At 41.8% G+C, this 27,393-nt stretch overlaps 3 protein-coding genes across 10 annotated transcripts in view; 1 reads left to right on the top strand and 2 right to left on the bottom strand.

Moving 5' to 3' along the window:
• LOC105495460 (zinc finger protein 567) overlaps positions 1–7,983 on the bottom strand; it is a 57,880-nt gene extending 49,897 nt beyond the window's left edge. Inside the window, exon 1 of one of the 2 annotated variants that reach the window (XM_011765062.2) lies at positions 7,704–7,983. The gene's annotated coding sequence lies outside the window, so the exon portion shown is untranslated. The remainder of the gene's footprint in view (positions 1–7,703) is intronic. The other variant, XM_071086425.1, reaches the window with a different exon arrangement.
• A 58-nt stretch (positions 7,984–8,041) lies between these two features.
• Positions 8,042–27,393, top strand: part of LOC105495457 (zinc finger protein 461) — a 38,157-nt gene continuing 18,805 nt past the window's right edge. For 2 of the 6 annotated variants that reach the window (XM_024797174.2, XM_011765057.3), the window contains exons 1-4: positions 8,042–8,183; positions 10,096–10,184; positions 19,350–19,439; positions 21,244–21,339. In XM_024797174.2, coding sequence (XP_024652942.2) covers positions 19,397–19,439; positions 21,244–21,339 — 139 coding nt within the window. In that variant the 5' untranslated portion in view covers positions 8,042–8,183; positions 10,096–10,184; positions 19,350–19,396. Of the gene's footprint in view, positions 8,184–10,095; positions 10,185–19,328; positions 19,477–21,243; positions 21,340–27,393 lie in introns of all 6 variants that reach the window. The other 4 variants (XM_011765054.3, XM_011765051.3, XM_071086448.1 and 1 more) reach the window with 3 other exon arrangements.
• Positions 10,610–27,393, bottom strand: part of LOC105495639 (zinc finger protein 382) — a 92,419-nt gene continuing 75,635 nt past the window's right edge. Inside the window, exon 8 of one of the 2 annotated variants that reach the window (XR_011617472.1) lies at positions 10,610–10,722. The gene's annotated coding sequence lies outside the window, so the exon portion shown is untranslated. The remainder of the gene's footprint in view (positions 10,723–27,393) is intronic. The other variant, XR_011617473.1, reaches the window with a different exon arrangement.

Below are 27,393 nucleotides of genomic sequence, written 5' to 3'. Positions count from 1 at the left end.
GTTGCAGTGAGCAGAGATCATGTGCACTCCAGCCTGGGCAAGAGTGATACTCTGTCTCAAAAAAAAAAAAAAAAAAAAAAAAAAAAAGCTTTAAGAAGTCTTTACATGTACAGCTAAGCACATTCTAAATACTATGTGATGAATGATTTCTCTTACGTTCAAAAAAAAATATTAATTTTGACCCAACTATGACTGTGGGTTTTCTGCCCAGGGAAGAAGAGCTAAGAGGCTTAAACCTTACCTTGGACTTGCTGCTTTGTTTTCTATGCCTTCTTGACAGAAGGATTTATTTCACTTCTGAAATACTAGCCATAATGTCCTGCTATGGGTAAGAGGACAGCCTTGCTCCATTAGTACCCTTTAGACCCAACATCAAGAGACTCTAATCTGTAAGACATATACATGACGAGAGGGCATTCATTCACACACAGAGCTCCTGTGAATTCTTGGGAACTCACAGGGTTATCATCTGTACTTCTCTAGAAGTCTTTGTCATGCTCTACCTTTCACTTACTTTTATTGCCCCTGTTGAATTATAAGCAATGCAAAGGCAGTAATTATATCTTAATAATTTGTGCTTCTTCCAAGTATTGAAGCACAAAGTCTTACATGTTGCCAAGCATGCCCAATGTCTTACTCAGAAATCCCACTTCTAGGACACTTTGTCTCTTAGAAAGTAATTATAAAAATGAACAAAATAGTATTACAAGAATGCTCATCAAAGAATTCCTGATAATAATTAGTAAATAAAAATGTTTGAGAATAAACAGTGTGTTAAATATCATATAATAGAATCCATAATCCTAATAATTTTCATTCCAAATTAGTTGGCAATAAAGACACTCATCAGGAATGGCTTTGTGAAGTAGATGGGATACAGAATAGAAGGTGTCAAGTTAGAAAATGGTAATCTAATAGTTAAAGACTGAAGGCTTTGAAATTCAAATTGCAGTTCCATCTCTTAGGAACTCTGTGACATTTTACAAGTTATTTAAGCTCTTGGTGCCTCACCTGCATCACCAGTTTACTGGGAATGGTATCAATAACTCCCTCAGGGTTCTGAGGGGAGTTAAATGATACTAAACATGTAAAATACTTAGGACAGTATATTAGGGTTCTCTAAAGAAACAGAACAAACAGGTGTGTGTGTGTGTGTGTGTGTGTGTGTGTGTGTATGCACGTACACAGAAATATTTATTTTAAGGAATTGGCTCATGCAATTGTGGAGCCTTGGTATGTCCAAAATCTGCAAGGCAGGCCTGCAGGCTGAAGATCCAGACAAGAGTTGTGTTCAAAGTCTAAAGGCAGTCTGCTAACACAATTCCTTCTTGCTCAGGGGACATTAGCTTTTGTTCTATTAAGAACTTTAGCTGATTGAATGAGGCTTACCCACTGTGTGGAGCATAATCTGCTTTATTCAGAGTCCACTGATTTAAGTGTTAATCTCATCCAAAAACAACTTTCACAGAAACATCCAGAATAATGTTTGACCAAATATCTGGGCATCATGGCCCACTCAAGTTGACACATAAAATTAACCATCATAAGTCCACCCTTGTCAACTTGGTACCCATAAGCATCTCCCAAAACCATACTTCATATCTGAATAAAGACAGTAACAAGGTTATACTTTTGCTTAACATGGGACAACTATGCTGCATACAACCAAAAATAACTAACCCTTCCCCAGAAGAGGATGCAAAGTCTGGATGATGTTAATACTTCTCCCCCATATCCCATAACTTGAAAACTGATATAAAGTTAACAATATTTAAATATTCTAATATAAAGTCAGTATATGTTACTGTACACGATAAAGAGATATGAAAGGGAGGAAAACAAAGCTTTGTTGTACACACATTCATTACAAATAAAGATACATTCATGACAATTACAGTTTTTGTTTCTGTAGCTGCTCACGTGGTTATAGCTGGTATTCATGCCTCCCTTCTTCCCTTACCCATTATGTATTCCTTTTCCCCTCAGCAAGCAAGCTCCTCAGCTGATTGTGGTTCTTTAACCGGTGGGGTGACCCAAACCTTCATTCGTTAAGGGTCTGGATGGTAGTTTTGGCAGAAGCATTTTGGGTAAGGAAGACAAATTCGTATCTAAAGTGTGTATTCCAGTAAGAAAAAAAATACTGTCCTTTCCATGATGAAAGCAATCCAATGTATCAGCCTGCCACCAGGGAATGGTGCCATATTGGGGAACCAGTGTTGGTCTTGGCTGCTGGCACACTGGGCACTCAGCAGTAGCTGTAGCCAGTTTGGCTTTGGTAAGCAGAAGTCCACGTTGCTGAGCCCATGCATAACTTCCATCACTGCCATCATGACCACTTTGTTCACGAGCCAATTGGGTGATGGTAAGGGTAGCTGGGGCAAGAGGCTGACTGATATCCACAGAATGGATCATCCTATGCACCCGACTATTAAACATCCTCCTCTGCTAAAGTTACCCTTTGGTAAGTATTCATATAGGGCACAAATATCTTTATATTTCTTACCTGTTCAGCAAGGTCCATATGTCTTCCCCAGAATTCCTTGTCACCAGTTTTTAAATAATGTTCCAAGTCCCTGACCATCCAGCCAGACCATTGGCTACAGTGCATAAGTTGGTATATAATGTCACATCTGGCTATTTCTCCTTCTAGGGAAAATGAACAACCAGGTGCAGTGCTCCGAGTTCGAATCACTGGGAGGATTTCCCTTTACCACTGTTCTTTGAGGATGTCCCAGAACAGAACTGTAGTGCTGTCCAGGTGGTGTCTGTCTATCATGCAGAACCATCCGTAGACCAGGCCTGAGTCTTCTCTGCCTCTATCAACTCATCATAGGGAACTCCCCATGAGGCCACGAGTGCAGGCTGGGAGAGAAAGGTATTGCAGCAGGAGGGGAACGATGGGCTTTTGGGCCACTTCTTCACATGTGTGCCTTTAGGGTCTGCTTAGGCCTGGTCACATTTATACCACTTGCATTTTATGATAGAGTACTGCTGTGCACACCCAATTTAATGACTTCGTGGGTCAGATAACACCCATTTCATGATGGGTAGTGCAGGTTGCATGGTAACTTGGTGGCCCATGATTAAATGGTCAGTCTCTACTAAGGTCCAGTAGCAGGCCAAAAGCTGCCTCTGGAGAGGTGTTTTCTAAAAAGGAAGATGGAGCTTTGCTCCAAAATCCTCAGGGCCTATCCTGTGATTCTTCTGTTGGGCCCTGCCAAAGGCTCCAAACAGCATCCCTCTCTGCTACTGACACTGGAGGCACTATTATATTTGTTGGATCACGTGGCCCAAGTGGCACACATCAGCTTGCACAGCAGCCTGGACCTGTTGGGGAGTTTTCCCTTATTCTGGACCCCACTGTGAACTAACAGCTTTTTTGATCACATGGTAAATGGCCAGCAGAATAACACATCCAAGTGAAGAATGTGTTGTCTCCAAAATCCAAAGAGACCCCGTATGCATTGCGCCTCCTTTTTGACTGTAGGAGGAGCCAGATGCAACAATTTATCCATCATCTTAGAAGGGATATCCCACCATGCTCCACACCACCTGACCCCTGGGAATTTCAGTGAAGTAGAAGGCCCCTGATTTCTTACTGGATTTATTTCCATCCTCTGACATGCAATGTCTTACCAATAAATCTACAGTACTTGCTACTTCTTGTTCACTAGGTCGAATCAGTGTAATGTCATCAACGTAATGGATCAGTGCAGTATTTTTTGTTTGTTTGTTTGTTTTGAGACGGAATCTTGCTCTGTGGCCCAGGCTGGGGTACAGTGGTACGATCTCAGCTCACTGCAACCTCTGCCTCCTGGGTTCAAGCAATTCTCCTGCCTCGGCCTTCCAAGGAGCTGGGATTATAGGTGTGTGCCAGCATGTTCAGCTAATTTTTGTATTTTTAGTAGAGACGGGGTTTTGCCATGTTGGCCAGGCTGATCTGGAACTGCTGACCTCAGATGATCCACCCGCCTCAGCCTCCCAAAGTGCGGGGATTACAGGCCTGAGCCACTGTGCCCGGCCCAGTGCAGTATCTCGCGGAAGGAAAAGGCAATCAAGATCCCTGTGAACTAACTTACAATATATGTCTGGAGAATTGATATACCCTTGAGGCTGCACAGTGAAAGTGTTGTTACTGGCCTTACCAATTGAAAGCGAGCTATTTATGGTGGTTTTAAATAACAAAGATGGAGAAAAAAAGCATTTGCCAGCTCAGTAGCTACACATCAGGTAGCAGAGGATGTGTTAATATCCTTAAGCAACAAAACCACATTTGGTAGAGCAGCTACAACAGGTGTTACCACCTGGTCAAGCTTATGATAATCCAGTGGCATTCTTCAAGACCGATTTGTCTTCTGCAGGGCCAACCGGGCAAGCTGAATGGGGATGGGGTGGGAATCCCCGCCCCTGCATATTTTTCTTAGTGGTGGTACTAATCTCTGCAATCCCTCCAGGAATGTGGTATTGCTTCTGATTTACTATTTTTCTAGGTGGAGACAGTTTTAGTAGCTTTCACCTGGCCTCTCCCACCATAACAGCCCTCAGTTCACATGTCAGGTAATCAGTGTGGGGATTCTGCCAGTTACTAAGTAGATCTAGTCCAATTTTGTGTGTGGTATTGGGGATACAACCACAGAATGCTTCTGGGACTTGCTGTGCCCATTGTGAGATATACCTGAGCTAAAACTCCATTCATTACCTAACTGCCATAGCCCCTACTCTGACTGGTAGATGACAGTGATGTTTTGGGTCTCCTGGAATTAAGGTCAGTTCAGAGCCAGTGTCTAATTTAAAACAAGTTAATAAATATGAAACAATGATTTATTGTGATAAAGAATGCAAAATGGCCATGAAAGAACATGTCAAAGAAAATATCTGTTACAGGGTAACTATCTGGGAAGATGGCTGATATTCTTTGGTGGAAGTTAAATAGATGGGAAATCTACTAAAGCATTAATTGATTTGCGTAAGTGGAAGACTTCTAGGTCAAGTGAACAAAAGCGTAACTTGATTCATAAAGACAGAAAGTCAGGTCCCTCAATGAATACCCGGACTTCAGTCAGTGAAGACACCTAGAAGCCCTTGAATGAAGGGGAGGCCAGGTCCCCTTGAGGAAGAACACCAGTATACTTCCAGAAATTTATACTGTTAATCTTTCTCCCAGTCTTCCAAAAGGGTCCTATGGCTTTTATTAGAGTGACTGTGCAGAGACCAACAGTGAGTCCCCAATATGGCACCATTCTCTGGTGGCAGGTTGGTTACATTGGACTGCTTTTTTCTCACTGAAATAGACACTATGGATATGGATTTGCCTTCCTTGCACAAAGTGCTGCCACCAAACTACCCTGAAAAGTAATCACTGAAAGGTCTGATTATTTATTTTCCCCATTGTAACGTATCCATGGGTCCCAGATACCTGCATTCTCTTATGCAGTTACTACATTTATATAACCTCGCAATCTTTCATTCAGATTTTAACTCAGAAGTCACATTCAAACACATCGAATCTCACATGATCTCCAGCTCAATCATAATCCTTTAAAATATACACATAAACCTCAAAGCCACAACAGCCTAATCACGTACTCCTTCACTGTCATACAATTCATCCAGAGACTTGAGCATATTCACAAACCACTTTCACATACAGTCATCCCTCCAGGACTCCTCCCTACCAAAATCCACAGATGCTCAAGTCCCTTATATAAAATGGCACAGTATTTGCATATAATCTACGAAAATCCTTTAAACCCTCTCTAGATTACTTATAATACCTAATAACCATGTAAATAGTTGTTATATTCTATTGTTTAGGGCATGATGACAAGAAAAAAAAAGTCTGTACAAGTTCAGTACAGATACAAACATCAACTTTTTCCCAGATATTTTCAACTGAAGGTTTGTTGAATCCCCAATGCAAGACCCATGGATAGGGAGGGCCAGCTATACATCATATATTTCACTCTCCTTTCAGTGACAGTTTCAAGAGCAAACCATCCCACATACATGAACAAGAATCAGACACAAGCAGAATCACTTGTTCTCAAGCACCATTTCCTCATATTACACTTGGTGATGGAGTTACTGGTCTCTCAGCGAAGTTAAAAGTCCTTACCATGGATCTGTCCCTTCTGGCAGATAACATGTACCAGCTTCCACTCCTCTCAGTCAGCTCTGGACTCTCACACACAACCAAACACACACAGTCACCTCACACCACTCCTATGCATACATTTAAGGTTCAGGACGCCCCGGTCCAGAGATCTGTCATTCATCCATCTCAGACCCTCCTGGTCCCAACCAGCTTTTTCCCTTCCCAGGGGCCGCCACAGTCACACTAGTCCTCTAATCATGGGTGGACCCAGCGCAAAAAAGCCTCACACAGAATGTCACAGGATCCCTGTGCAGGTGGCTGCGCTCCCGCAAACATGGCAATCACACGGGTCCAGGTGGCCTCTCACATTTAAGCCACATCAGGTATCACCCCACAGGGGCCACTGCGGGAGTGGCGGCGCTTACCATATGAACCCCACGCGGGCATATAGCACAGCCATTCTCAAAAGGCCTCAAAACCGTTTCACGACCCAGCGCGGTGGTTCACACCTGTCATCCAATACTTTGGCAAACGAGATGGGAGGATCGCTTGAGTCCAGGAGTTCGAGACCACCAGCGTGGGCAACATAGCGAGACCTCGTCTTTACCAAAAATAAATAAATAAATAAATAAATATCGTTTTGGCTGGACCTGGTGGCTCACGCCTGTAATCACAGCACTTTGGGAGGTGGATGCGGGAGAAGCAGAGGAGGTGGAGATTGCAGTGAGCTAGGATCCCGACACCACACTCAGCCCGGGCAACAGGGCATGAAGACCCTGTGTCAAAAAAATTAAAAAAAATTTTTTAAAGTTGAGTGAAATATATGACGTACAGTTTTTGTTTTTTGTTGTTGTTGTTGTTGTTTTTCTTGCCCAGGCAAGAATATATTTTTTCTGTATGAAAAAATATATAAATAGGCCGGGAGCGGTGGCTCATGCCTGTAATCCCAGCACTTTGGGAGGCCGAGACGGGTGGATCACGAGGTCAGAAGATCGAGACCATCCTGGCTAACACGGTGAAACCCCGTCTCTACTAAAAATACAAAAAATTAGCCAGGCGCAGTGGCGGGCTCCTGTAGTCCCAGCTACGTGGGAGGCTGAGGCAGGAGAATGGCGTGAACCCGGGAGGCGGAGCTTACAGTGAGCCGAGATCGCGCCACTGCACTCCAGCCTGGGCGACAGAGCGAGACTCCGTCTCAAAATAATAGTAGTAATAATAATAATATATATATAAAATAGAGTCAAATATATGACGTACAGTTTTGTTTGTTTGAGAAGGAATTTTGCTCTTGTTGCCCAGGCTGGAGTGCAATGGCGCAATCTCGGCTCACCGCAACCTCTGCCTCTCGGGTTCAAGCGATTCTCCTGTCTCAGCCTCCCGAGTAGCTGGGATTACAGGCAGGCGCCATCACGCCCGGCTAATTCTGTATTTTTAGTAGAGACTGGGTTTCTCCATATTAGTCAGGCTGGTCTCGGGTGATCCGCCCGCCTCGGCGTGAGCCACCGCGCCCAGCCAAAAAATATTTTTTAAAAAAAATCGTTTCACATACGAATCTCACGCGCTACACCCTCACAAGTCGGTTCATATCCACCTTCTCCACCAGAGTCACCTTCGGATAGGCGCACGTGCGGTCTCGCAACAAAACACCTCTCTCACCACAACTCCACAAAGGGAAGCCGGATTAGTCCGCGCCCGCCAAAAATTATCTTCAGCCACACCCCGCGGCGGCCGCCTTGAGGAGGTCGGGGCAGCCACTGTCCCTATTCTGAAATCCGTCCTCAGCGGAACCCGAAGTCTGGTATCCGAAAACGAACCCTAAGAGGTTGGCGTCACTCCAGCCTCGGGTGAAACTGCGCAAGTGCATCCCGGAGCCCGGCGGAACACACCCTTTCCATCTCAGGCGCTCTCCCCTCGGACTGCATTTCCCAGAGGACACCGCTGTCCACAGCTACTTCCGGTAGGAGCCTCGGAGGAATGGTCTCCGGGTAGAGGCAGGTAAGGGTGTCCCGGGCCGGTGGAGAAGGTAGAGCGGCCTCGCCTGGAATCCGAATCAGGACTTGGACCAGAGCCTTCCCTGAGGATGCTGAAGGTGAGAAATCCTGGCTCACCAGTGTCGTGGAAGGGGAATGTCTGTAGTTTTAAGCCTCTGAGTGCGGGATCACCCCTTAGGGGGGTGTGTTTTGCATGCGTGAGGAAGTAGGGTTTATCTTTGGGCTAAGTGTGTGTTACTGTTGGGACAGCGACCTGGTGCGTGGGTGTGCTTTACTGACAGTGTGATTCTGTGCCCGATCATTTGTGTAAATGTAGGTGACTGTGACCATTATTGTGAATGGCTATTTCTTTAAGTCCCATTAATTTACATGAAAGAAAAAGCACACGCCGGGCGCAGTTACTCACGCCTGTAATCCCAGCACTTTAGGAGGCCGAAGCGGGTGGATCACCTGAGGTCGGAAGTTCGATACCAGCCTGACCAACGTGGAGAAACCCCATCTCTACTAAAAACACTAAATTAGCCAGGTGTGGTGGTGCATGCCTGTAATCCCAGCTACTCGGGAGGCTGAGGCAGGAGAATCGCTTGAACCCGGGAGGCGGAGGTTGCGGTGAGCCGAGATCGCACCATTGCACTCCAGCCTGGGCAACAAGAGTGAAACTCCGTCTCAAAAAAAAAAAAAAAAAAAAAAAAGCATTTACTTTATCCTCAGGCTCACACGATCAGTCAGAGAGCTTCCACTCCTCTCAGTCAACTCTGGTCTCTCACACACAGACACACGCACAGTCACCTCACCCCGCTCCTGTGCACACATCTAAGGCTCAGGACGCCCTGCCCCAGAGATCTGTCATTCAGCCATCTCCCCTCCTGACTACTTGAGGAGTTAGCTGTAGATTTTCACATACAACACAAGCCAAAATCACATTGCTACCCCGCATTTATCATCACAGCCTCAGAAAAACACCACATATGTAGTATGCTTATGTACATATGTGTTTGATTTTTTTTTTTTTTTTTCCTAAGATTAGGCTAGGCCACAATACATACACATTGTTCTGCAACTTCTTTTTTTTTTTTTTTTTTTTTTTTTTGAGACGGAGTTTCTCTCTTTCGCCCAGGCTGGAATGTAGTGGCGCTATCTGGGCTCACTGCAACCTCCGCCGTGGGTTTTCAAGCAGTTCTCCTGCCTCATCCTCCCGAGTAGCTGGGATTACAGGCATCCGCCACCACACCCACCTCATTTTTGTATTTTTAGTAGAGACGGGATTTCACCATGTTGGCCAGGCTGGTCTTGGGCCCCTGACCTCGTGATCCGCCTGCCTCTGCCTCCCAAAGTGTTGGGATTACAGGCGTGAGGCACTGCGCCCAACCTCTGCAACTTCTTACTAAAAGATATTTATGTCCTTTTGTCTGTATTCAAAGACAAATTTAAGAATATTTCTCAGGATGTTTGCAGGTACGATTCTTCTTTAATTCTTACAGCACTGTACTTTAAAGACTCAAGAGTTTATTTTGGTCTGGAAATTTTTGTTCTATTTATTTCTTCTCTTCCATCTGTGTTGTTTCAGCCTCTTATTTTTGAAATTCCTGTTATACATACATTGGGTCTTTTGGGTCTGTTTTCTGTTTCCCTGATCTTTTCTCATAATGTCCATTAACTTTTCTTTTTCCTCTTAATTCAGTAAAAATCTACTCAGGGCAGTTCTCAGCACCCTGATCCTGGCTTCCATTTCATCATAGTATTGGGACACTGGGCTGGCCTAACTATCCCTTCTGCTGAAGAGAATGATCCTTGCTTTTCTTGAGTCTATCCTGCTGTAGCTGGGTTTCCTCATGGTTTTGAGTAAAGCTAGGATTTGTCCAAATTCCCACTAATAATTTATGTTTGTATGTATCAGGTCTGGGAATAGGAGATATGAAGGGGGAAGAAAAATGTCATTCTGAATTAACATTTTGGGAGCTTAGAGGCAATAATCTCCTGTCTTTTTTTTTTAACTCCCCTCTCCCCCAGCAACACCTTCTTTGGACTGAGTTTCTTCCAGAGGGAACCAAGAAGAGGATTAATTAATACATTCAATTCTAAAATAAGCCATGGCCCATGTAAGTTGTTTTTTTCTTTTTTTGTATAGGGCTTGTGACTATTTGCATTTTTTTTTTTTTTTTTTTTTTTTTTTTTTTTTGGAGATATAGCCTCACTCTGTCTCCCAGGTGGGAAGGTTAGAGTGCCGTGGCGCGATCTTGGCTCACTGCAGCCTCCACCTCCCAGGTTCAAGCGATTCTCCGACTTCAGCCTCTCAAGTAGCTGGGACAACAGGCACATGCCACCACACCCAGCTAATTTTTGTACTCTAAGTAGAGACGGGGTTTTGCCAAGTTGGCCAGGCTGATCTCAAACTCCTGGCCTCAAGTGATCCGCCCATCTCAGCCTCCCAAAGTGCTGGGATTACAGGCGTGAGCCACTGCGCCTGGCCTGCCTTCTTTATTCTGACATTGTTTCTTACCTGAGAATTATACAGTAACTTACTAGTGAGTAAGTGACGTGCCAGAATTTCAGGGCCTTCATTTTTGCTTCTCTCCTCTCCAACCCGTGTTCATATGCTTGTTGAATAAATGATTCTTCATCTCCCTTACGTGAAATCTTTTAACAGAAACAAGGAAAGAACACAAATAATATTATTTTGAATATTAGTGTTTCTCTTGTGAGAACTTTGATTGGATGAGGTGATTTAACCAATATTTACCGAGTACCTACTATGTGACAGGCATTCTTCTAGGTAACTAGGAATAAATCAGTGGGGAAAAAATATCACATACATGCATATCTTCCCTCCTGAGGCTTAACCGGTATTGAGAGACAAAAAATAACTTATGTATAGTAAGACTTAAGACACACAGATATATGCAGAGAGAGTGAGCAAGACAGAATTAACAAAATAATCGCGTGATAAAAGCCAGGCACGGAGGCTCACACCAGTAATTCTAGCACTTTGAGAGGCTGAAGCGAGAGAATTGTTTGAGTCCAGGAGTTCCAGACCAGTCCAGGCAACATAATAAAACCCCATCTCTACAAAAAGAATTTTTTTTGTTAATCAGCTGCTTGTGGTTGTGTGCACCTGTAGTCCTAGCAACTGGGGAGGCTGAGGCGGAAGTGGGAGGATCACTTGATCCCAGAAGTTTGCGGCTGCAGTGAGCTACGATCGCACTGCACTCCAGCCTGGGTGACAGAGCAAGCCTCTGTCTCAAAAAAAAAAAAAAAAAAAACTACATGATAAAGTTAAGACCAGAGAGCAAATATATATGCCTTATTAATATATGCAAATGGTGTTTAACTCATCTATTAAAAGACCTTTCAGATTGAATCATGAATTAAAACCCAGACACCTGAATGATTCACTAATTTAGAAAGGTTAAGAAAAGGACTGGCAAACTATATCAGACAAATAGAATGAAAAGAAAACAGGGCCGGGCACGGTGGCTCATGCCTGTAATCCCAACACTTTGGGAGGCCAAGGCGGGTGGATCACGAGGTCAGGAGATCAAGACCATCCTGGCTAACAGGGTGAAACCCCGTCTCTACTAAAAATACAAAAAATTAGTCGGGCGTGGTGGTGGGCGCCTGTAGTCTCAGCTACTAGGGAGGCTGAGGCAGGAGAATGGCGTGAACCTGGAAGGCGGAGATTACAGTGAGCCGAGATCACACCACTGCACTCCAGCCTGGGCAACAGAGCAAGGCTCTGTCTTAAAAAAAAAAAAAAAGAGATTTAATTAAAGCAGGACACTGGCCAGGTGCAGTGGCTCATGCCTGTAATCCCAGCACTTTGGGAGGCTGAGGTGGGCCGATCATGAGGTCAGGAGATCAAGACCATCCAGGCCAACATGGTGAATCCCCATCTCTACTAAAAATACAAAAATTAGCTGGGTGTGGTGGTGTGCACCTGTAATCCCAGCTACTTGGGAGGCTGAGGCAGGAGAATTGCTTGAACCCAGGGGGCGGATATTGCTGTGAACCAAGATCTTGCCACTGCACTCCAGCCTGCATGACAGAGCAAGACTCCATCTCAAAAAATAAAATAAAAAAGCAGGACCCTAAGGAAAAATCATAGCTTTGAATGCTCCTACCAAAAACAGTGAAAATATATGAATTAGAAATACATGGAAACGGCTAGGTGCTGTGGCTCACGCCTGTAATCCCTGCATTTTGGGAGGCTGAGGCAGGCAGATCACCTGAAGTCGGTAGTTCGATACCAGCCTGATCAACATGGAGAAACTCCGTCTCTGCTAAAAATACAAAGTTAGCCTGGCGTGGTGGTGCATGCCTGTAATCCCAGCTACCTGGGAGGCTGAGGTAGGAGAACCACTTGAACCCAGAAGGCAGAGGTTGCGGTGAGCTGAGATTGTGTCATTGCACTCCAGCCTGGGCAACAAGAGCGAAACTCCGTCTCAAAAAAAGGAATAAATAAAAAAGAAACACTTGGAAATGTGGAAAGAATTCGCAAAGATAAGAAATTATATGTGTTGGAAAACAGGAAAAAATGTCTAGTTGCTTTTCCTTCCTTCCTGTGATCTGAACTTCCATCCTGTATCATTTATCTTTAGCCTGAAGATCTTCCCTTAGCATTTCCTGTAGTTTGGGTCTTTGGTGACACATTCTCTCAGATTTTATTATGTAAAAATGACTTTCTTTCATCTTAATTTTTAATTAATTTTTAAGTTTTAGTGTCAGGGCAATGCTGGCTCCATAAAATAAGTCAGGAAATATACTGTAGTTTGACCACTTAAATTTAATGTAATTAGCAATATAGTTAGGTTTTACTCTATCATTTTGTCAACTGTTCTTTTTAAATTTTTTTTTCCTGTTTTCCTGCCTTGTCTTGGATTAATCTTATTTTTTTAGTGTTTAATTTTATCTTCACTATAGGATTATTTGCTGTATCTCTTTGTTTTGCTGTTTTAGGGGTTGTTTTAAGGTTTGCAATGTGCTTTACATTATTCGAGTCATTTTAGAACATTTCAGGTATAATGTAAACGTCTTACAGCTGGATACTTTTCTTTTTTTTTTTTTTTTTTAAGAGACTGGGTCATGCTCTGTTGCCCAGGTTGGAGTCCAGTGGTGTCATCATAGCTTATTGCAGCCTCAAACTCCTGGGCTCAAGTGATCCTCCTGCCTTAGCCTTCCAAGTAACTAGGACTACAGTTGTGTGCCACCACGTCTGGCTAATTGTTTAATTTTTTGTAGAGATGCCATCTCACTTTGTTACCCAGGCTGGTCTCCTGGCCTTAAGCAATCCTGCCTACCTGGAGTGGCTTACAGGGGTGAGCCACTGCACCAGGCACAACTGGATACTTCTATTTCCCCTTCCCGTCTTTTTTTTTTTTTTTTGTCATATATTTTATTTCTAAATTTGCTTAAAGCATATATTTCTTTCTTTAGTTGATTATCTTTTAAAGAAATTATTAAATGAAAAGAATATCTTATGTTTTAACCCTATGTTTACCATTTCTAACACTCTTTATTCTTCTGTATAGACTGAGGATTTTATCTAGTATCAATTTTTTTTTCCACGTGAAGAATTTCCTTTAACATTTTTGTACACCACCGTGCCTGGCTAATTTTTGTATTTTTAGTAGAGACCAGGGTTTCACCACATTGGCCAGGCTGATCTCAAACTCCTGACCTCAGGTGATCCACCCGCCTCAGCCTCCCAAAGTGCTGGGATTACAGGTGTCCACCGCCACACCCGGCCTCATATAGTTCATTTCTTAGTTTCGGGATTTGCCTTGGGTTCTTTTTTAGAGTATTCAAATTTCACCTGAAATTTCCCTTTTTCCCTCCTGTAGATTTTTTAAATATATCTCATAGTTTTTATAGTCTTTGCCAATTTCAACATCTGTGTCATTTGTCGATATGTTTCTATTAAGTGGTTTTCTCTTGAAAATCATATTTTTTCATTTCTAGTAATTTTATTTATTTATTTTTATTTATTTTTTTTTTGAGACGGAGTCTCAATCTGTCACCCAGGCTGGAATGCAGTGGCACAATCTCAGCTCATTGCAACCTCTGCCTCCCAGGTTCAAGCAACTATCCCACCTCAGCCTCCCAAGTATCTGGGACCACAGTTGTGTGCCACCACACTCAGCTAATTTTTTGTATTTTTAGTAGAGATGGGGTTTCACCATGTTGCCCAGGCTGGTCTCAAACTCCTGACCTCAAGTGATCCGCCTGCCTCAGCCTCCCAGAGTGCTAGGATTACAGGTGTGAGCCACCACGCCCAGCCTCTTGTACACTTTTTATTGCATGTTATGTGTTGTTGACTCAGGGTTCTGTTAATTCCCTCTGTAGAGGGGACATTAGCTCTACCAGGTAATTACACATAATTACATATAATGGAAAGGCACAATACTGAAAACATGATAATTGGATCAAGTGAACAGAATAGAAATCCTAGAGTTATACCTAAAATGGGAATATAACTCATGGTTAACATGACATGTCCAATCGGTAGGCTAAAGATGGACTGTTGATAACATTATCAGATAGGTAGCAATTTTGGAAAAAGATAAAGTCCAATCTATATCCCACGTACCATATAGGATAAATTACAATAAATCAAATAATTTAATTGTTAAAAATACAGTGATAACAGCACTAGAATAAAACATGGGAGAATTCCTCCATAACTTTGGTTTGGGGAACGCCTTTCTAACTAGGACTCAGAATCCAAAAACTAGAAAAAGAAAAAGTTAACACATTTTACCACATTAAAATAAAAAAACTTCTGCATGGCGAGAAACACTTGTCAGCAAAGTCAGAAGACAGATGACAAACTGGAGTAAAGTATTTACCACTCATAAACAAGGAAAGAGCTTATTATTTCTCTAATATAGAGAACTTTTAGAGAAAAAAAGATGAATAGCCCAGTAGAAAAAAGGCCAAAGGACCTGAATAGAGAGTTCACAGAAAAGGAAATATAAAGGGTTCTTCTAAAAAGAAAAGTACTAAACTCACAATTAAAGAAATGTCCACTAAAACTCTGTGGCAGTAGAGTTTATGACATAGAGTTTTAGTGGACATTTCTTTCTTGTTAGATTGGTAAAAATAAAATGTTTTGACAAAGCACCCTGTTAGTGAGTCTGTGAGGAGAACAAAATGGTCTAACTGCTTTCAAGGGCAATTTGACATCTACCAAAATGTATTTTCCATTTTGACCCAGCAATCCAACTCCTGGTACTTTTTCTTACAGATATACCCGTATTTGTATGAAATGATAAATTCACAATAGCATTCATTGTACTGTTGTTTATAATAGCCAAAGACTAGAAATAATGAATCTATAGGTTTAATTGGTAAACCATCAGTGTTAATACAAATAATTGGACTATATATACTTATGTAAAAATAAAGAAGCCATTCATCACAGATATGGCAAGATACTTTGAATTTAATAAGTGAAAAAAAATCAAGTACCAAACAGTGCATATATTATAATATGTTACTATTTGTATAAAAGCATGAAAAATTATATGTATGTATTTACTTATAAAGTTTTTTAATAACTTTTTGCACTCATGGGGGCAAGAGGTGGGAGACAAAATGGAAAGGATAAATATGAGGCAAGACATCTGAATGTATACCTTTTTAGTTCTTAACCATTTAAGAAAGGAAAAGAAAAATATAAAAATATGCCAGGTGCAGTGGCTCATGCCTGTAATTCCAACACTTTGGGAGGCCACAGCAAGAGGACTGCTTGAAACCAGGAGTTTGAGACCAGCCTGGACAACAAAGACCCCCATCGGTACACACACAAAAAAAATTAGCTGAGTATGGTGGCACATGCCTGTAGTCCCAGCTACTTGGGACACTGAGATGGGAGAATCAGTTGTGCCTGGGAGTTTGAGGTTGCAGTGTGAGCTAAGATCTCGCCACTGGACTCCAGCTTATGTGACAAAGAAAGATGCCCCACCCTTACCACCCCTCGCAAAAAAAAAGAGAAAGAAAATATAAAAATAAAACTTGTTACTAAGTTTTATAATTTTCTCTAGCCAATTTTAGCTACTTAGATTTGGTGATGGAGTAGAAAGAGAGATGGATTCATCAAGGATTCAGGCTTTGTCAAGCAAGTGTGAAATGAGAGGGTTAAGGGAGCTCATGCTGGGAGTGATTATAAAGTTAAGTGATTAGTTGAGCATGGAATTTAAGTTGGGTAAGAAGAGGGAGAAGAGGCATGGAGTGGGTGAGTGCCAATGTGAAGGGGATCAGAGAAGGATACTTGATATTTTGGAGGTGATGCAGTTATTGCTAGTCACAAGGTCTAGAGTAATAACGTGGGGAGTGAGTACAGTAGAGTGGAAGATAAGCTCATAGAAAAGTAGAAGAGGTTAAGGAATTGGGCCCATGATGTTAGAAGAACGCAGTATACGGATATTTGAAATCACTGAAAATTAAGATTATAGTATTAGAGTTAGTGATACTGAGCCAGGAGCGAAAATTCCTGAGGGGCAAAAACCTGCATGTAAATACATCACTGCAATGGAGAGAGAGATAATACATGGTATAGACTGATGAAATGATGACATTATATTTTAGAGAAGGGACCCAGGTGCGGTGGGTCACAACCGTAATCCCAGCATTTTGAGAGGCTGAGGCAGGCAGATCACTTGAGGTCAGGAGTTTGAGACTAGCCTGGACAACATGGTGAAACCCCTTCCCTACAAAAAATACAAAAATTAGCCAGGTGTGGTGGTGTGCACCTGTAATCCCAGCTACTTGGGAGGCTGAGGCACGAGAATTGCTTGAACCCAGGAGGCAGAGGTTGCAGTGAGCTGAGGCCACGCCACTGCACTCCAGCCTGGGCGACAGAGTGAGATTCCATTTCAAAAAAAAAAAAAAGATTTTAGAGAAGGAAAGACAGTTGTCTGACATCAACGATTAGAAACAAGGAGGACGGTGGTACGAAGGCTGTGGGAGAAAAAAAAAGCTACCACTTGAGGTGTCCTCAGGGAATGAATGGTTAATTAAATCACATGTGGGAAATCTTTGAACTTCACAATTTTGGGTTTTCCGGTGAGATGTGATAGGAATTGGTGTGTTTTGTTGTTGTTGTTGTTTTTGTTTTGTTTTGTTTTTTTGAGACGGAGTCTCGCTCTATCACCCGGGCTGGAGTGCAGTGGCCGGATCTCAGCTCACTGCAAGCTCCGCCTCCCGGGTTCACGCCATTCTCCTGCCTCAGCCTCCCGAGTAGCTGGGACTACAGGCGCCCGCCACCTCGCCCGGCTAGCTTTTTGTATTTTTTAGTAGAGACGGGGTTTCACCGTGTTAGCCAGGATGGTCTCGATTTCCTGACCTCGTGATCTACCCATCTCGGCCTCCCAAAGTGCTGGGATTACAGGCTTGAGCCACCGCGCCCGGCCAGGAATTGGTGTTTGGTGATCTCATTGAGCAGACAGACTTTGCTGCGTGAGGCTTTAGGATTAGATGGAGATAGGATTAGTGCTTGCGTGGAAAAACTGAAGATCTTGCCAGAAAATATGTGATCACCAATTACAAACTCCAGTTTTAGATTGAACAGCATATGTTAGACTTACTTGGGTCACATCTATGAGAGTCTGGATCATTCTACATTAATATTCTTTAGTTTAGGAACATAGTAAATATACAGGGAGAGGTGGTGGATGGTAACAGTTAAGACCTCTCAAGTGTAATTATAAAACAATGGAATATGTACCTTAGAAAATACCGTAGAGATTTTATTCACCCCAGAGATTCAAGCTTAAGAGAATTATTAAATCTTTTATTGTAAGATTAAATGAGGCTGGGTGCAGTGGCTCATGCCTGTAATCCCAGCACTTTGGGAGGCCAAGGTGGGAGGATTGCTTGAGCCCAGGAGCTCAAGACCAGCCAGGGAAATATAGTGAGACCCCGTCTCTTAAAAAAAAAATGGGGGCCGGGCACAGTGGCTCAAGCCTGTAATCCCAGCACTTTGGGAGGCCGAGACGGGCAGATCACGAGGTCAGGAGATTGAGACCATCCTGGCTAACACAGTGAAACCAGGTCTCTACTAAAAATACAAAAAAAAATTAGCCGGGCGAGGTGGCGGGCACCTGTAATCCCAGCTACTTGGGAGGCTGAGGCAGGAGAATGGTGTGAACCCGGGAGGCAGAGCTTGCAGTGAGCTGAGATCCGGCCACTGCACTCCAGCCTGGGTGGCAGAGCGAGACTCCATCTCAAAAAAAAAAAAAAAAAAAAAAAAATCAAATGCTATGCTACCAATAAAAATCATATTACGTTACAATAACTATTTCTAGATAATAAACCAACCCAAAATTTAGTAGATTAAAACAGCAATCATGGTTGGGCTTACAAATCCACAATCTGAGCAGAGCTCAGTAGGGATTGCTCACCTCTGTTCCTTGTGGTATCAGCTGAAATGGTCTGATTGGGAACTACATGACCCACTTTCAAGATAGTTCCCTCACATGGCTTGCAAGCTGTTGCTGACTGTTGTTTGGGGAGGCTTGGTTCCTTTCCCCATGAGCTATCCCATGGGCTGGTTAGGCTTCCTAGGAACATGGTGGCTGGGTTTCCAGAACGAACATCCCCAGAAAGTAAGGCAGAAGTATGATATGTTTTTGTGATCTAACCACGGAAGTCACATAATCACTTTTGCCATATTCTATAGGGTGAATAAGTCTATAGGTTGAAAGATGTCCTTTCAGGTTCAACAGAAGGGGACACATAACTTTACACCAATTGGAAGGGGGATGTCAAGATTAAATTGAAGAATATATGCGATGAAAGATACAGCAGTGTCCATCTATGGAAAATGTAGTGTGCACCAGATGTGTACTAAAGAATTTGCAGGAAAACTAAAAATGCCTATGGCATGATAGTCATAATCATAAAGTCAAGTCTTCAAGTTATTTTTCTCAAGATAGAGATTTTAATAAGACATTTTGGAAAGATTTAAACATTTTTAACTATTTAATTTAATTGGGAGCCTGTACTTATTTTCCTAGTTTCGAGATGACTGATTAACAGGAGTTTGCCACCTACACAAGAAGATGTATCTGCAGAAATTGAATTGTTTAAGAACATGTGGGCACTCCACTTCAGTCACACTAAATTCCTCTTTGACCCGTGACCCAGGCTTAGCCTATATATTCAGTAGACTGTCTCCTTTCTTGCAGTACCTTCTTTTAGCGCCTCTCTTTTCTTTTTAAAAATGTTTCTTATAATTTCAAAAATAGTACTACGATTTGTCATTTTAGGAGTTGGTGATGTTCAGAGATGTGGCTATAGATGTCTCTCAGGAGGAATGGGAATGCCTGAACCCAGCGCAGAGGAATTTGTACAAGGAGGTGATGTTGGAGAATTATAGCAACTTGGTGTCACTTGGTAAAGTTATCTAAAAATTAAGAACCTGACAATTCAGAATTCTTCCAACAATTCACAATCTACTTAGAATTTCTTCTTTCTCCCCTATTAATTTAGGGCTAGCTTTCAAATAACTGGATGAATTTTCTCTTTATGTATTGTAGAAACAAGCACAGCTAAATGGAGGGATATTTTCATTATCCCCATCCTTACGTGTTCTTTTGGTCCTTTCTTATAATAACTCTTCTTTGATGTTTAAGGGGCAGAATTGGAAATCTGCAATGTTAAAGCATAACGCTGTCAAAGAAAGCACTCTGTCTTTTTTTCACATCCACTGTACTAAATCTGCCAGTGTACTAGCATAAGATTAAAACTAGACACATGGGTTCCAGAAGCGAAGCTTTTTTCTTTCCTGGGTAACAGAGTGGTAGGCTAGAGTAATAAAGGTTCATTTACTATTCTCAAAGGAACACCACTCCATTTCCTATAATAAATGTCCTCTTTCATTTTTTATTTAATTTATTTGTTTGTTTTTTGAGATGGAGTTTCGCTCTCATTGCCCAGGCTGGAGTGCAATGGCGTGATCTCGGCTCACCGCAACCTCTGCCTCCCAGGTTCAAGCGATTCTCCTGCCTCAGCCTTCCGAGTAGCTGGGATTACAGGCATGCGCCACCACACCTGGCTAATTTTGTATTTTTAGTAGAGACGTGTTTTTTTCATGTTGGTCAGGCTGGTCTCAAACTCCTGACCTCAGGTGATCACCTGCCTTGGCCTCCCAAACTGCTGGGATTATAGGCGTGAGCCACCACACCCGGCCTTTTAACTTTTTTCTTTTTTTTTGTGACAGAGTTTCACTTTTGTCGCCCAGGCTAGAGTGCAATGGTGCATCTCAGCTCACCGCATCCTCTGCCTCCCAGGTTCGAGCAGTTCTCCTGCCTCAGCCTCCTGAGTAGATGGGATTACAGGTGCCTACCACCAGGCACAACTAATTTTTGTACTTTTAGTAGAAACAGGGTTTCACCATGTTGGCCAGGCTGGTCTCAAAATTCTGATCTCAAGTGATCCACCTGCGTTGGCCTCGTAAAGTGTTGGGATTACAGGCGTGAGCCACCATGCCTGACCTGTATTCTCTTTTAAATGATTTGCCTTTGGAAGTTATTTTTTAAGAACTTTGTACAGTTAACATTTAAAAAATATGAGGCCGGGTGCAGTGGCTTATGCCTGTAATCCTAGTACTTTGGGAGGCTGAGGCGGGTGGATCACCTGAGGTAAGGAGTTTGAGACCAGCCTGGCCAATATGGGTGAAACCCCGTTTCTACTAAAAATGCAAAAATTAGCCAGGCACTGTGGTGGGTGTAACTGTAATCCTGGCTACTTAGGAGACTGAGGCAGGAGAATCACGTGAACCCGTGAAGTGGAGGTTGCAGTGAGCCGAGATTGTGCGATTGCACTCTAGCCTGGACAACAAGAGCAAAACTCCGTCTCAAAAAAAAAATTTTTTTAAAGAATAAATATTTCAGGAAGCTTCTTTTTTTTTTTCCTCACAGCAAAATAAGAGAAAGCTTACATAAATTTAAGTACTATTTTATCACCTATTTGTTTGCTTTGTTTGTTATGATCCTGTGTTCATATGAATATGAGGATTTCATCTCTTCTCCTTTATTTCCTCTGTATCCCTTATCAAGTACCATTTTTATCTGTGATTTATTTTTATTTTAATCAGTTCTAAATTACGGTATTTGGATACATTCATTTCCATCTCATCTCAATTTCTTTTCTTATAACTAGGTCTTTCTGTTTCTAAGCCAGCCATAATCTCCTCATTGGAGCAAGGGAAGGAGCCCTGGATGGTTGTGAGGGAAGAGACAGGAAGATGGTGCCCAGGTGAGTGAGCAAGCACAGGAAGCCCTTGCAGGGAACAGACCAGCTGTTCAGAATGTTGGGTTGGCAAGGTTATTTTAAATCAAATACTTAGGGAAAACCTGATTTCAAAACATATTACAAACCTATAGTAATCAAACAGTGTGGTACTGGCATAAAGATAGACATGTAGACTAATGGAATAGAATAGAGAGCCCAGAAATAAACCCTTGCATAAATAGTCAAATGATTTTAGACAAGGGTGCCAACACTTCCATGGAGAAAATTGGATTATCCACAGGCAAAGGAATACATTTGTACCCTTGTCTTATACCAGATAGAAAAATTAACTCAGAATGGATCAAAGACCTAAATGTGAGATCTAAAACAACAAAAACTTTTAGAAGAAAACATTGGAGAAAAGCTTCATAACATTGGATTTGGCAATGATTTATTGTGTATGTAACACCAAAAGCACTGGCAACAAAAGCAAAAATAGACAAATGGGACTATATCAAACCTAAAAACTCTGTACATCAAAGGACACAATCTACAGTGTTTATTAATTTTTGTTTGTTTGTTTTGAGACAGGGTTTTACTTTGTCACTCAGGCTGGATGGAGTGCAGTGGTGCAAACTTGGCTCACTGCAACCTCTGCCTCCCTGGCTTAAGCAATCCTCTCACCTCAATTTCCTGAGTAGCTGGAACTACAGGCACACGTCACCATACCTGGCTAATTTTTTAAATTTTTGCAGAGATGAGGTCTCGCTATATTGCCCGGGCTGGTCTCGACCTCCTTAAGCAATTCTCCCACCTCAGCCTCCCAAAGTGCTAGGATTACAGGCATGCGCTGCTGTGCCCAGCCTGTTTATAACTTTTTAAAAAAGATTCAGGCCAGGCTCAGTGGCTCACACCTGTAATCTCAGCACTTTGGGAGGCTCAGGTGGGAGGATTACTTGAGCTTAGGAGTTTGTGACCAGTCTGGCAACATAGCAAAAGCCCTGTCTTTACAAAGAATTAAAAATTAAAAAATTAGCCAGGCATGGTGGTGTATGCCTGTAGTCCCAGATATTCAGCAGACTGAGGTGGGAGATCATTTGAGCCCAGGAGTTTGAGGCTACAGTGAGCCAAGATTGTACCACTTTACTCCAGTTTAGGTGACACTGCAAGATGCTGTCTCAAAATAAATAAAAGATTCATACAAGTTGCTTTGCTAGGTGATAGGAATACATTTTTAAAGTGTTATAGAGACATTTTCAATCTAGTAGGGGATCAAGAATACATGGATGGATATTCCAATAGAATCACTAGGCAAAAAAATAGTGTTGATTAGAAATTAGGAAAATTAGAGAAAGTAATATATGACTATATTGAGGAGGTAGAGATGGCAGAGGGATGATTGAGAAGAAAGGAGATCAACCAGGAAAGTTTGGGGTGTGTAGGCCAAAAACAGATCCATTCTATAGGCCAGAGTTCTTTGATGATGTCTGTGACTCATTGAAGCGCTATAGGCTGAACGTGGTGGCTCGCACCTGTAATCCCAGCACTTTGGGAGGCCAAGGTGGAAGGATTGCTTGAGCCTAGGAGTTTGATACCAGTCTGGGCAATATAGTGACACCTTGTCTGTAGCCTAGCATGGTGGCATGCACCTGTAGTCCCATCTACTCAAGAGGCCGAGTTGGGAGGATTGCTTGAGCCTGGGAGGTCAAGGCTGCAGAGAACCATGATTCTGTCATTACACTCTAGTCTGGTAACAGAGCAAGACAGGGTCTCAATAAATAAATAAATAAAGTGCTACAGAACTGTGAGAGAATACATTTGTGGTGTTTTAAGCCACCCAGTTTGTGGGACTTTGTTAATGGCAGCCCTAAGAAACTAATAGAGAGGAATCATGGAAAAATGATACATATTCTCATACATGTTTTAATGTAAAGATAACATTCCTTTACCAGTTTTTTAGTACCTGGTTAGGCTTTTTCTTTGGCATGGATTTTCTTTAAAAAAAACCCTTTATTTTGAAATAATTATGGATTCACAAGAGGTTGCAAAGAAATGTACAGGGGAGTCCTGTGTACCCCTTTGCAGCTTCCCCCAGGGTTAATACCTTATCCAACTATAGTACAATACCATACCAAAAAATTGACATTGCTACAATTCGTAGAACTTACTCAGATTTCACCAGTTATACATGCACTCATTTCTGTGTGTATATTTATAGCTCTATGCAGTTTTATCACATGTAGCCTTGTGTCACCACCACAATAGTCAAAGTACTCAACAATACCATCACAAGACTCCCTTGTGTTACCTCTTTATAGCTATATACTTGTCCCATTTCTCTTTTTCCTATCCCTTGTGATATGGTTTGGCTGTGTCTTCTCCCAAATCTCATCTTGAATTATAGCTCCCATAATTCCCATGTGTTGTGGGAGGGACCAGGTGGGAGATAATTGAATCATGGGGGCAGTTTCCTCCATACTGTTCTCGTGGTAGTAAGTGTCACAAGATCTGATGGTTTTATAAGGGGTTTCCCCTTTCGCTTGGCTCTCATTCTGTCTTGCTTGCTGCCATGTAAGATGTGCCTTTTCTCCTCCTTTGCCTTCTGCCATGATTGTGAGGCCTCCCCAGCCACGTGGAACTGTGAGTCCATTAAACTTTTTTCTTTATAAATTATCCAGTCCCGGGTATGTCTTTATCAGCAGCATGAGAACAGACTAATACACCTTGGCCCAACTGTTCTGTTCTCTGTATAATTCTGTAATTTCATAAATGTTATATAAATAGAATCCCGCAATAGTTGCCCTTTTGAAAATGTTTTTTTTTCTTTTATTTCATATACACATACACATATATATATAGGTTTTTTGTTTTTTACATTCATGTACAAACTTGTGCATGTGAAAATAAGTCTTCATTTATTTACGATAAATGCTCAAGGGTGTAGTTGCTGTGTAGTGTAATAAGTTCATTTTTAGTTTTTCAAGGAGCTGCTAAATTATTGTTGACAATCTTTGTACCATTTTACTCTTACCAGCAATGTATGTGTGATCTAGTTTCTTTAATCATAGCCAGCACTTGGTGTTCTAATTGTTTTTCATTCTAGCCATTCTAATAGGTGGGTAATTATATCTCATTGTGGTTTTAATTTGAATTTCCTTAATGGCAAATAATGTTGAACATCTGTGTGTGCCATCTGTCTATCCTGTTCAGTGAAATGTCTCTCCATGCCTTTTGCCCATTTTCTAATTTGGTTGGTTTTATACTGTTGCGTTTTCAAAGTTCTTTTTGTATCTTAGACAGAATGCCTTTGTTGGATATATAACCTGCAAATATTTTCTCCCAGACTGTAATTTGTCTTTTTTTTTTTTTTAGCAAGGTTTATTGTGAAGAGTGAAAAAACAAAGCTTCCACAGCATGGAAGGGGACCCCAGTGGGTTGCCCTGTAATTTGTCTTTTTATCCTTTTAACAGGGTCTTTGCAGAGCAAAAGTTCTTAATTTTGATGAGGTCTAATTTATCTTCTTTTCTCTTATGAATTGTGTTTTTGGTGTGTGTATGTGTATTTAGTGTCCAGTCTAATAATTGTTTGCCTACTCAAAGGTCCTTAAGATTTTATTTTTTAGACATTTTATAGTTTTGTTTGTTTGTTTGTTTTTGGTGACGGAGTCTTGCTCTGTCACCCAGGCTGGAGTGCAGTGGCGTGATAGCTCACTGCAACCTCCACCTCCCAGGTTCAAGCGATTCTCCTGCCTCAGCCTTGCAAATAGCTGGAATTACAGGCACGCACCACCACACCCAGCTAACTTTTGTATTTTTTTTTTTTTTTTTTTTTTTAGTAAAGACAGGGTTTCACTATGTTGGCCAGGCTGGTCTCAAACTCCTGACCTCAGGTGATCCGCCCGCCTCTGCCTCCCAAAGTGCTGGGATTACAGGTGTGAGCCACCGTGCCTGGCAGAGGTTGTTTTTTGAATATGAATTAGTGTTGATGTCATCATGTTATTTTTCTTATGTATCATATTTATATAATATATTGAACTATTTTTAAATATTAAATTAGCTTCTTATACCTAGACTAAATCCCACTTAGTCGTGGTATATTATGCATTTTATTCATTGTTGGGTTGGATTTGACTTGCTAAAATTTAGTTGACAATTTTCTCGTTTAAGTTCATGAAAGATATTGATGTTTATTTTCTTTGTTGTGTCACCGTAGTCTTGTTTTGGTATCACAGTAATACTGGCCTTATAAAGTGAGTTGAGAAGTGTTGTCTTTTCTGTTTTCTGGAAGAAATTGTGTAAAACATTATATGAATGTTTGGTAAACTTCTCCAGTGCAACTGTCTGAACCTGGAGATTTCTTTTTGGGGACTTTTTAATTATAAATTCAATTTATTTAATAGTTGTAGGACTATTCAGATTACCTATTTTATCTTAGCAGGGTATTGGTAGTTTGTGATTTTCAAACATTTGGTCCATATCTTCTAATCTGTTAAAGTTATAAGTGTAAGTTGTATGTGGTGGTCTTATTATTCTGTATATTCATATATATAAAGGATGTATGTATGTATTTATAATTGTTTTGAATATTTTTTCCTTTGAGATTCCCTCTTCGACCCATGATTATTATTATTATTATTATTATTATTTATTTTATTTTATTATTTTTTTTTTATTTATTTATTTATTTTTTTTTTTTTGAGACAGAGTCTTGCTCTGTTGCCCAGGCTAGAGTGCAGTGGCCGGATCTCGGCTCACTGCAAGCTCCGCCTCCCGGGTTCACACCATTCTCCTGCCTCAGCCTCCCGAGTAGCTGGGACTACAGGCGCCCGCCACCTCGCCCGGCTAGTTTTTTGTATTTTTTAGTAGAGACGGGGTTTCACCGTGTTAGCCAGGATGGTCTCGATCTCCTGAACTCGTGATCCGCCCGTCTCGGCCTCCCAAAGTGCTGGGATTACAGGCTTGAGCCACCGCGCCCGGCCTATTTTATTTTATTTTTTAAGACAGAATCTTACTCTGTTGCCCAGGCTGAAGTACAGTGACAATCTCAACTCATTGGAACCTCTGCCTCCCGGGTTCAAGTGATTCTCCTGCCTCAGCCTCCTGAGTAGCTGGGATTACAGGTGCCCACCACCACGCCCGGCTAATTTTTGTGTTTTTAGTAGAGATGGGGTTTCACCATGTTGGTTAGGCTGGTCTCGAACTCCTGATGCTGGGATCCACCCACCCCAGCCTCCCAAAGTGCTGGGATTACAGGCGTGAGCCACCAAGCCCAGCCGGATTATTTTATAAATTATTTTTTAATTGAAAAATTCAAATTGTATGTATTTATGGCCTACAATATAATGTTTTGTTATATGTATATATCGTGAAACGATTAACTCTAGCTAATTAGCATATCTATTATCTCACATGCTTCTTTTTTTGTTCTTCCACAATAGTTGTCTTAGAAACTTATTTTTTTATGTGTGAGAGAACATTTAACATCTACTCTCCTAGCAGTTTTTAAGTTTGCACTATACTGTTTCAGCTGGGTGTGGTGGCTCAGGCCAGGCACGGTGGCTCAGGCCAGGCGAGGTGGCTCACACCTGTAATCCCAGCACTTTGGGAGGCGAGGGCGGGTGGATTACCTGAGATCAGGATTTCAAGACCAGCCTGGCCAACATGGTGAAACCTGTCTCTACTACAAATACAAAAAATTAGCTGGGCATGATGGCCCGGCCTGTAATCCCAGCTACTCAGGAGGCTGAGGCAGGAGAATTGCTTGAACCCGGGAAGCAGAGGTTGCAGTGAGCCAAGATTATGTCATTGCACTCCAGCCTGGGCGCCAAGAGTGAGACTCTGTCTCAAAAAAAAACATAAGTAAATAATAAAACATACTGTTTCAAGAGAATTTATAATTGATTGGCAAAGCCTTTTTGTGAAGTATGTTTTAAAGTCTTTGTCAGATAATTCCAAATGTGAGTCATCCTTGTATTTGCATTAGTTGATTGCCTTTTCTTCTTCAGATTTTGGTTCTCTTGGTTTTTGGTATGACAAATGATTTTCAGTTGTACCTTGGATATTTCAGTTATTATGTTTC

Source organism: Macaca nemestrina, chromosome 20 (genome assembly GCF_043159975.1).
Source record: "Macaca nemestrina isolate mMacNem1 chromosome 20, mMacNem.hap1, whole genome shotgun sequence".
Lineage (NCBI taxonomy): Eukaryota > Metazoa > Chordata > Mammalia > Primates > Cercopithecidae > Macaca > Macaca nemestrina.
This window is presented reverse-complemented; position numbering and strand designations above follow the sequence as displayed.